The sequence below is a fragment of the Liolophura sinensis genome, chromosome 7 (genome assembly GCF_032854445.1).
Source record: "Liolophura sinensis isolate JHLJ2023 chromosome 7, CUHK_Ljap_v2, whole genome shotgun sequence".
NCBI classification, from domain to species: Eukaryota; Metazoa; Mollusca; class Polyplacophora; order Chitonida; family Chitonidae; genus Liolophura; species Liolophura sinensis.
This window is the reverse complement of record NC_088301.1, coordinates 11110381-11120687: the sequence shown is the minus strand read 5'-3', so window position 1 is coordinate 11120687 and position 10307 is coordinate 11110381. Positions and strand designations below refer to the sequence as shown.

The 10307-nt window shown below is 38.5% G+C and overlaps 1 protein-coding gene across 1 annotated transcript; it reads left to right on the top strand.

Moving 5' to 3' along the window:
* The first annotated feature begins 112 nt into the window (after window positions 1-112).
* LOC135471230 (biotin-dependent 3-methylcrotonyl-coenzyme A carboxylase beta1 subunit-like) lies at window positions 113-8088 on the top strand. The gene is made up of 11 exons (XM_064750357.1): window positions 113-828; window positions 1002-1180; window positions 2056-2136; window positions 3069-3247; window positions 3791-3977; window positions 4271-4362; window positions 4680-4834; window positions 5912-6033; window positions 6215-6310; window positions 7153-7281; window positions 7710-8088. The coding sequence occupies exons 1-11, from the start codon at window positions 348-350 to the stop codon at window positions 7821-7823; spliced, it is 1815 nt and encodes a 604-aa protein (XP_064606427.1). The 5' UTR covers window positions 113-347; the 3' UTR covers window positions 7824-8088.
* Window positions 8089-10307: the final 2219 nt, after the last annotated feature.

Here is a 10307-nt window from a genome sequence, read left to right as displayed (position 1 = left end):
ACTTAAAAATTCACTGTTTTATAATCCTTCTCCGATTACAGTGCATGTCTGATATTTGAAGAAGAACATGTGAGTTGCAGCTTGCAGCCTGTCCAGGCAGAGTGAATAACTTCAGAAGTATGCAGTGGTTTAAATTCTTTGCTGTTTGCCATCAGCATAACTAGCAGCCAATGTGTAAGGCTCGCATAGCTCATGTTTAGTTCAGCTGTAGCTTACTGAACGTCAGGCAGCCTGCCGTTTAAAGTGACAGAAGTGAAAAGGCCTGACTGCAACACTAACATCAGTATCCCATAAGTAAAATGATGCTTTGCCATTGCACATATATGAAATTATGACGTCGTGCCGCCATGTTAAATATGGCATTGAAAAATTTATTGAACCTCTTAAATTTTAAGGGATGTCATTTGAACATTCGGGTTAATGGGCAATTTCATCAATATGTACATATCAATAGACCGATATACCAGCTGACAGCTGTTTTGACAGCAAGGCCGGGGAATTGTTTGATGTTTAGCACTTCAGCTTCTATTCAGAACAAACCTTTCCCAGTGCTGCAAAATGTTGATATCAATGCCAGTGTTATGCCAAAGTTCAGCGCCAGCCAAACACAAATGGAGGATGCTGTTACAAATTACCAAAAACTCCTCAGCCTAGCTGTGCAAGGTGGAGGGGAGAAGGCAATAAAGCGACAGAGAATGCAGAGAAAGCTTCTGGCAGAAGAGCGCTTATCTCTGCTGCTAGATGATGAATCAGACTTTCTGGAGTTGTCCCCCTTAGCTGGAATGGGGATGGACTATGGGAATGTTCCAAGAGCTGGTCTAATAACAGGTGACTGCTATAATTTTGCATTTTTTTTGTGACCGAGCATTTAAATCACCAATAGAATCTAACCATTTTAATACAGTAAGAGGTTGTCACTGATCTTGGATTTCATCTTGCATGTGGTGTAGGCCTGTATTTATGACGGGTAATGCCGCTGTACAATTCTGTCTGTGTTACAGGTATAGGCCTTGTGAATGGTGTTTACTGTATGCTACTGATAAATGATGCCACTGTGAAGGGAGGGACAGTGTATCCCATCACCCTGAAGAAGCAGCTTAGGGCACAGGAGATAGCAGAACAGAATCATTTACCATGTGTGTATGTCATCGATTCAGGTGGAGGTTATCTTCCACTGCAGGTAGGTGTTATGTTATTATGAGACTTCAGGTAAGTTTGACATTAGAGGTGTGTGGCAGTGTGTCTCTCTGAAATCACATGTACTCCATCAGATACCAGACTCACTACAGGTAGATGTGACATATATCTGATGCCACAGGTTTATTTATTTATTTATTTATTTTATGGTGTTTTACGCCCTACTCAAGAATATTTCACTTATACGACGGTGGCCAGCATTATGGTGGAAGGAAACCGAGGAGAGCCCGGATGAAACCTACGACCATCTGCAGGTTGCTGACAGACCTTCCCACGTACGGCCGGGGAGTAAGCCAGCATGAGCTGGACTTGAACTCACAGCGATCACTTTGGTGAGAGGCTCTTAAGTAATTACGCTGTGCTAGCGTGCTAACCAACTGAACCATGAAGGCCACTGATGCCACAAGTGAATCTGACAGTACAGGTAGATTTGACATATCTATATCTGACACCACAGCTAGTTTTGACATATATCTAACTCTGCAGATACTCTTGACATATATCCGACACTATAGATATTTTTGACATAGCTTACTTTACTGGTTAGAAAGAAATGGTTATGAAGATGTTTATTTGAATGAAAACACATAATCAAGCCATAAGAATAATTTTCTGTACCACTTTTCTTGTATGAATGTTATGAAGAATTGTCTGTTTTTAAGTTTTTACAAATTGGTCTTAAGATACATGATAAAATATATGAAGGAAATACACGTGTAATTTGTAAGAGACATATGAAGAATATACACAGTAATTTGTAATGTCAAGTAAAGAAATTAATGGAATAATTTTTGTATTCACCTCTTGTAATATATTGAATTTATATTTACTGACATGTTTTGAAATGTCTTCTTGCAGGCTGAAATTTTCCCTGATAAAAATCATGGCGGTCGAGTGTTCTACAACGAAGCTATTTTATCTGCTAAAGGAATTCCACAGGTAATGGCACTGCACTGTGCATGTTTTCATCATGATGTAGCCAATGTTTTGTTTATATCACTTTAAGTTAAAAAGTTTTTTTCATTTCGACTTTATGAAATGTTGATGTTTGAGAGATATCATCAGTGGCTACTTGGTAGGCTATAAACCAAGTTAAGCATATAACACAATGAATGTGAACAACTGTGGCCTGCCCTTGTTGGATCAGAAGTGTAAGGGATGATTTTGCTGCAGTTATCTTATACACGACCAATGCTTTGCATGTTTTCAAAGCCTTCTGTAGCTGTTTCAGCTGCAGCTCTATGTGAGGATGACATTGACAGGAAGTTTGTCAGGATGTATAGAAGATGTTATTGTATATCTGGATGTATGTCTGGATGTATGTCATGTTGTATGCCATGTTGTATGTCATGCTTTATGCCATGTTATATGTATGGATGTGTGTCTTTACATGTGTAAGGATGTCATTGTATGTCAGGAGGTGTGTCAGTGGGTGTGTCAGGAGGTGTGTCATATGTCAGGAGGTGTGTCATTGTATGTCAGGAGGCATATCAAATGTCAGGAGGTATGTCATGAGGCATGCCGTTGTATGTCAGGGGGTGTGTCAGGAGGTGTGTCATTGGATGTCACAAAACATGTCATTGTATGTCAGGAGGTGTGTTGTGTGTCAGGGTGTGTGTCATTGTACGTCAGAGGCATGTCAGACTGTTTGTCAGGATGTGTGTCAAGATACTGGTCATTCACATGGAAAATAATAGTGCTTTTCATCAGGCTCTCCATGCACACCATTGTCAGTCTGCATTTTTTAATCCTAGATTGGCCAATTTACATTTTCTAAAGTCTCTAAGAGCAGTGCAGTATAGTCTATAATAATGCCCCACGACAGGTTATCTTATGTCACACTGGCACTAACTCTTCTGTTGCTGTGTCAGATAGCTGTGGTGTGTGGGAGTTGTACTGCGGGCGGGGCCTACATCCCCGTCATGGCCAATGAGGCCATTATCATCAACAAGATTGGGCGGATTTTCCTGGGAGGTCCGCCGCTTGTGAAAGCAGCAACGGGAGAGGTGATCACAGCAGATGACCTGGGAGGAGCTGTCTTACATTCCACGTAAGTCACCAGTGGGGATGAGGTTCAGGTTATCAGATACTTATCAGGTAAAATGTAAACTATGCCTACCACCCCAAACCCCCCCCCCCCCCCACTTCTTAGACGGAAGCCTTATCATAAATAGTTTTTGAGAAATTTTAACACATTTCCTGAATGGAAAATGAAAGTTTCAAGTCTGTACAATTTAGAAAAAAGAGAAAAACTAATGCCTCCAAGTTCAAAATTTATACAGGTCTTGTCCACAATGAGGAGAATATGTGCATCAAATTTGTAAGTTCTACCTCGAGTAGTTTTTGTTAATTCTTTTCCACACACATTCCATAAGAATAGAACCACACCTAAAATTTTTTGGCACTAGGCACAGATAAATATGAGAACCAATATGTCACCAATATGTCTAGTAGAATTTTAATGAATAGTGACGACTACAGTGGGATGTTTTACTCTGTCATAATGTCATGATTTCCAAAACTGTAAAAACACAAACTGATACATTAGCATTAACTGTATTACATGTAAGACTGGCTCATGTTTGGTTGTCAGGGTGAGCGGGTGCACCGATCATTATGCAGACACTGAAGAGGAAGCTTTTGCCATTTGCAAGGATGGGGTGGCTTCCTTCAATATTTCATCCAACCCCACACCAGAGGAATGGGATGCTCCACAGTGGGATTCACAGGAGCTTATAGGTCTGGCTCCCACAAACATAGATGACTACAATGTTTACAGGGTGAGTTAGGATTTCTGGCTATTTTTTGATCAAAATTGATTTTCTTCCAAACAACACTTTCTAAGATGACCCAAACTTTTAACATGTTATATTTTTTTTCTATTACATTTTTGTCCTGTTAAATGTTAGTTAGGGGGAGATAACTCTAATAGCTGTAATCTGGGGGTGGGATCTAGGGGATTATTATTGATCTAGGATGAAGATACATAGAGTGGCATCTTTCTTACTTGGTTGCTTTTCTATGCTTCTACCAGTAAACTAGTCCAGCAATTGCCACTCTTATTTTTGGTCAGATACTGGCAAGAGTCATTGATGGAAGTCGATTTCATGAATTCAAAGCTTTATATGGGACGTCTGTAGTCACAGGATTCTGCAGAATTGAAGGGTAAGAGAAAGAGAGGCATATCTGTTGTTACCGTGTGAACTGTACAGGTTCGAATTTCAAATGGATGTTTTCTAATGTCATAAATTTGTTATAAGTAGTGTCTTATAACTTATCATAACTCTTACAACAATTACAAATTTTATGCAGGATTATTTTTTTTTTGACTTGAGAACTTCTTTTGGTTGAGTATACTGAAAGTATTTAATTTTTCCCTGAAGAACATAAACCCTTATGCCGATTTTGTGTGTCATTTTCTGATGTACAGATGTTTTCTGGTTTAACTTTGTAAACTCTGCTTATTTTTCATGTTGGCACAGATATCTGGTGGGTGTGGTGGCTAACAAGGGGGAGATAACTGGAGATGGAGCTCTCAAGGGAGCTCACTTTATTACTCTATGTTCAGACAGATCCATACCATTGGTGTTCTTACAGAACTCATTCCATCATTCAGACAGCAAGGAACCCCTCTCAGGTTAACACTGTTCTCATTTCTTCCATGAATTAAATATACTCGGTATATAGGGGAATAGGTTTCGAGAAATTTTCTGCAAGATGTACACAGGGATGAAGATGTGGTCGAAATTTCTAGACTTGAAATGGAATGGATTCACAAACTCTTCGTGTTTCTCGTAATGAGTCTTGAAAATCTCTGTGCATGTAATTTCATACAAAGGAAGGAGTTAAGGGTACTGCTATGTATTAATGATTGTTGGTTTGAGATTTGTCCCATGAGACACCTTTTTGTCTATGTTTGTTTTGCCATTTTTTGGTGTTTTAATGTGTAATAGGTACTGTGTGTGTATTATAGGTTAGGTTGATTCAATTTTTGTAATCATTAGTTCAATCCTAGCCTTAGCCAGGGGATATTTATTTATTTATTTGATTGGTGTTTTATGCTGTACTCAAGAATATCTCACTTATATGACTGAGGGAGAAATATATGGTGGGAGAAAACCGGGCTTAAACCATGACCATGCGCAGGTTTCTGGCAGACCTTCCCACATATGGTAGCCACGGAATAAGCAACAGCCCTGCATCCACTATTCTCTGGTTGATGATGTTTGTGTAGCTATTCATGTCTTCTGACATGAAGTTTGCTCAAGTTGAAGCTCGTGGGCCGGTTGTTCAAAACTGTCCTAGGACTTAACACCGGATTTAATTTTAAGCCAAGTCTTCAGTTTTGCACTTGGCCCAAAATAATTGAGTGAAATGTGTATTAAATATGAACCAAATCAGCTGCTGTTCCATTTGGTCTCTGCACAGTTGTATTGGTTGCTGGATTTTGTTAAATAATAAATATGTAATACCTTTATGACTTAATACCAGTATTAGCTAATACACTTTTGAACAAGGGAGCAGTTGCCTTTCGTCAGTATGGCATACATCTCTACATTTCATATGGGGAAGTTACCTGTCAAAGGCTGGTGGTTTACCCCAGAACATTCAATATCATCCACCCAAGAAACGTCGGACAAATTCTTTAGTACAGGGCTAAACCCCTAGAGTAAAATGAATAAGTAACCACTGATTTGAATCTTTTACTAAGCAGGAGAGCAACTGGGAGAGACAGTGAAAAATCATGGAAAGATGTTGTCAGCTTTGACATTGGCATCCGTCCCAAAGCTGACAGTTGTGGTGGGAGGAAGTTATGGGATGAACAACTACCTCATGGTAAGGGGAGATAACTGGAGTGTTGTGGTTTTACTGTAAAAAGTAAGCCCAGTGATCATATGTGAGACCAAGGCCCATATAAAAGTGTTGCATTTTTTTTCTCAGTTGTTAGAAATCACTGGTTTCTACAAGCCATCCACTTTGTCTTATAGGGTCCCACATTTTTATCTCATATTTTCAGGCTGGTCGGTCGATGAGCCCAAACTTTTTATTTGTCTGGCCTTCAGCAAAGATTGGAGCCATGGAGTTACAAAGCATGGTCACTCATATGTCAGAGGTATATGTACATTTTATCCTTGCAGTTTTTTTCTTTTCTTACTTTTAATATTTTAAGGTGACCTAATTGTGTAGGAAAAATGTGGTATTGTCAAATTAGTCTACCTTACATTTTCCTCTTATATTGACTTTTAATCTGATTAGGCCAATGTATAAATAAACTAAATACTGTAACTGGCTGTTATTATGGGAAATTAATGGAACACCTGTGGAAAATTAATGGCGGACCTGTGGTAAATTAATGGAACACCTGTGGGTGAATTAATGGTGCACCTGTGGTAAATTGATGGAACACTTTTGGTAAATTAATTGAACACCTGTGGTAAATTAATGGAACACCTGTGGGAAATTAATGGAACAGCTTTGGTAAATTAATGGAACAGCTTTGGTAAATTATTGGAACACCTGTGGTAAATTAATGGAACACCTGCGGGAAATTAATGGAACAGCTTTGGTAAATTAATGGAACAGCTTTGGTAAATTATTGGAACACCTGTGGTAAATTAATGGAACACCTGTGGGAAATTAATGGAACAGCTTTGGTAAATTAATGGAACAGCTTTGGTAAATTATTGGAACACCTGTGGTAAATAAAACACTACTTCACTTGAGAACTTTGGATAAGGACAAATATTTGTTGTTATGTTTGCTCATATAAATTTCTTTGATTGATACCATAAAATCCAAAAACATTGTTTGGTAGATCTTCCTAACATCAACTTAACATGATAAATCAAATACAGTGAAAAGATTATTGGCTGATGTTATCTGGATTTCTCCTCTCTTTCAAGCTGTATTATTGACTTATGAAAAGTTTCACCCAGTTTTCAGTTTACTCCACAGGCTGGCCCTTCTTCTGCCCAAAGTCATGAGAAAGAGGTGAAGGACAAACTCAGCAGAGAGATGTCTGCTGTGTTTTGTTCCTCCAGGCTCTGGGATGATGGAATCATAGTACCTCAGGATACTAGACAGGTAAAAACTCACCTGTACCGCAGTCCTACTCAAGTTCAAACCAACAACCAAGCTACCAGTTAACATTTGAGTCTTTTAAAGGAATTTTCATTTTGGTTTTATTTTGTTATGGACTACCAACATTTGACATAATGAGAAATTCTCATTTTGTGTGAAAGTAGAGGCCACATGCAAAAGCATATGCTACTTTTTCTTGAACGCTTTTTCATACTGTGTGATGGAAAAGTAATGTCAATGGTCAGCAACATCGGAACTGTCTGACCTACATTTTGTCAGCAGTATTGGAGAAATGCTTTTATACCGGTTCATGCTAATATTGCACCAATGTGCCGGACCAGCTCATGATGTCATGTCATACTGGTCATTTACAGGTACACTGTCTTTATATGACATACTGCACTTTAACCTGCGTTGTATGTGTTTTTCAGGTTCTGGGTCGCTGTCTAAGGATTGTGTCACAGACAAGTCGAGGTCGCGATGTGAAGGTCATGTCCCAAGGAGGTCAGACTGAGAGGGGAACGTCTCGCGTCATTCGGATGTGAGCTCTACAGATGAAATATTCAGGAGTCTGTAGGATGCCTCAGGAAAATATTCCAAAGCAAGAGCATAGCAAAATTGAATGAAAATGAACATTTTATTCTCATTTTCATGCAAGTGAGTGAGGGATATTTTTACATTTCATTTTTGTTTCATGATGGACATGCAATGTATTTGATGCATGGTTTTATAAAATTGTAAGATTCAGTTGTGAAAAATATTACTTCCTGTTTGATTTTTGTTCAGATTAGTTAACATATTTGTCTTGTCTGAAAGTTACAGGTAATTGTTCTTGAATGTGTTGATTTGTCAGGTTTTCTTTTGTTCTGTTTTGTTATTGTCAGTGTTTGAGCTTTGTCTCAGTGTTTAATTTTTGTCGCAATTGTTCATTCTTGTCTCAATTGTTTGATCTCCGGCTGTACGTGGGAAGGTCTGCCAGCAACCTGTGGATAGTTGCGGGTTTCCCCCGGGCTGTGCCTGGTTTCCACCCATCATAATGCTGGCCGCCGTCATATAGGTGAAATATTTTTGAGTATGACGTCAAACACCAATCAAATAAAGAAATAAATGAATTGTTTGATTGACTGTTAACTCCCTATCTCTTTCGTTTTGAGGAAGACATGATGACCTGAGGATAACAATGAGTTACAGTTCATTTTGCAGAACTGTTTCTAACAACAGTTAGTTACAGTCCATTTTACAGAACTGTTTCTAACAACAGTTAGTTACAGTTCATTTTGCAGAACTGTTTCTAACAACAGTGAGTTACAGTTCATTTTGCAGGACTCTTTCTAACGAGTTACAGTTCATTTTGCAGAACTGTTTCTAACAACAATGAGTTACAGTTCATTTTGCAGAACTTTCTAACAACAGTGAGTTACAGTCCATTTTGCAAAACTGTTTCTAACAACGAGTTACAGTTCATTTTACAGAACTGTTTCTAACAACAGTTACAGTTCATTTTGCAGAACTGTTTCTAACAACAGTGAGTTACAGTTCATTTTGCAGAACTGTTTATAACAACAATGAGTTACAGTTCATTTTGCAGAACTGTTGTACAGTGTTGTTCATGTGAAAAGTGTTCAGTATTCAGTGGCTTAAGAATTGTGATCTCCCAAAAAAAAATGCTGTCATTTTTTACTAGTTGAAATGCGGAAGAGCCAGAATTGAGGAGTTGATTGAATGTATAGTATTTGTATTTAATCCTTCTGTGATATATATTTGTCTAACCAAGAATATTACTGGTGCCTTCTTGGATACATTTTCACTTTCATGTAATCAGTGCTAGCAACATTATCATAACCATCATTTTATATGATTGATTGAGTTTTTATTTCTTATACATGATTACAGCATTTTAAATAAACTTTAAATGGACCGTCCCCATAAACGTGTGCTTCCCTCTCGTAATCTGCGAATGACATTTCGTTTAAAATTTAGACCTATCGTTTGAGCCATTGCATTTGTCCACACGATATTTCTTTGCTGTTTAAGGGTGTTGGGGAGAAAAGAAGGTGGGGGTCGCCACACAGATCTGCAAATGCAAACAGATACATATTCCAACACAAACAAGTAAACCCAAAAGATAAACAATACACGCTTTAGTGAGAGGAAAAAGTCCATACCCAAACTAAGTTAGAATCCTGTGACTAAAATCCTGTGAAAGCAATTAACCTCGTAAATGAGTGTGAATACATGTAGTTCGCGCTGGAAGAAATTTCACATCACACTGGTCTTATCACTGGCTGCACAGAGTTATTAAAGCTGGAAAGTGAAATAGATGTGCCGTCTGTCTACATCAGTGGAGTTGAATGTAGTCTCATGAGTAAACCATCCGTGTGATATTATATTTGCTCAGTTGAATGGCCAATGCATCATTGTATATTTTCCAAACTGGAAGAATTGCCCAAATCAGAATGTTTATCTGATGTAAGAAATGAAAACCAAATCAACCGTGGCAATGTGATGTTCTTTGCCTGTTACAGCATAAAATATTGGAAATTGGCAGTTACCTCCATTACCAGCATTATGGTTGGAGGAAACGGGGCAGAGCCCGGGGGAAACCCACGAGCATCCGCAGGTTACTGAGAGACCTTCCCACTTACGGCCAGAGAGCCTACGGAAATAAGTAAAACGTTATTAACCAAAATACCAATAGTTAAGAGGGAGACTGCACATAAGCCATATACCGGACAAAGGCTAAGGCAGAAACACTTTACCGACACAAAAGCTTTTTGTAAAGCTAAGACAGAAAATTATACCTTCATTGAAAAAAGCTTCATCAGAAACTCCTCAGTAGGTCAAACTATAGCAGAAAGTCTTTCTAAAAAAGGTAAGACAGAAACATCTCCCTGACACCAGCTGAGACAGAAACACTTTCCTAACAAAAGTTGAAAAACACCTTCCTGGCAGGAGCTTAGACAAAAACATCTTCCTGACAAAAGCTTAGACAAAAACATCTTCCTGACAAAAACTTCAGAAATACCTTC

What these genes read in the sequence shown, in the direction of transcription:
- LOC135471230 (XM_064750357.1), top strand. Translation starts at nt 348, where the DNA reads ATGTTAAATATGGCATTGAAAAATTTATTGAACCTCTTAAATTTTAAG. An exon ending in ATGACTACAATGTTTACAGG is followed by an intron (nt 3,978 to 4,270) that starts GTGAGTTAGGAT and finishes ATTTTTGGTCAG; the next exon opens with ATACTGGCAAGAGTCATTGA. An exon ending in TACCTCAGGATACTAGACAG is followed by an intron (nt 7,282 to 7,709) that starts GTAAAAACTCAC and finishes TGTGTTTTTCAG; the next exon opens with GTTCTGGGTCGCTGTCTAAG.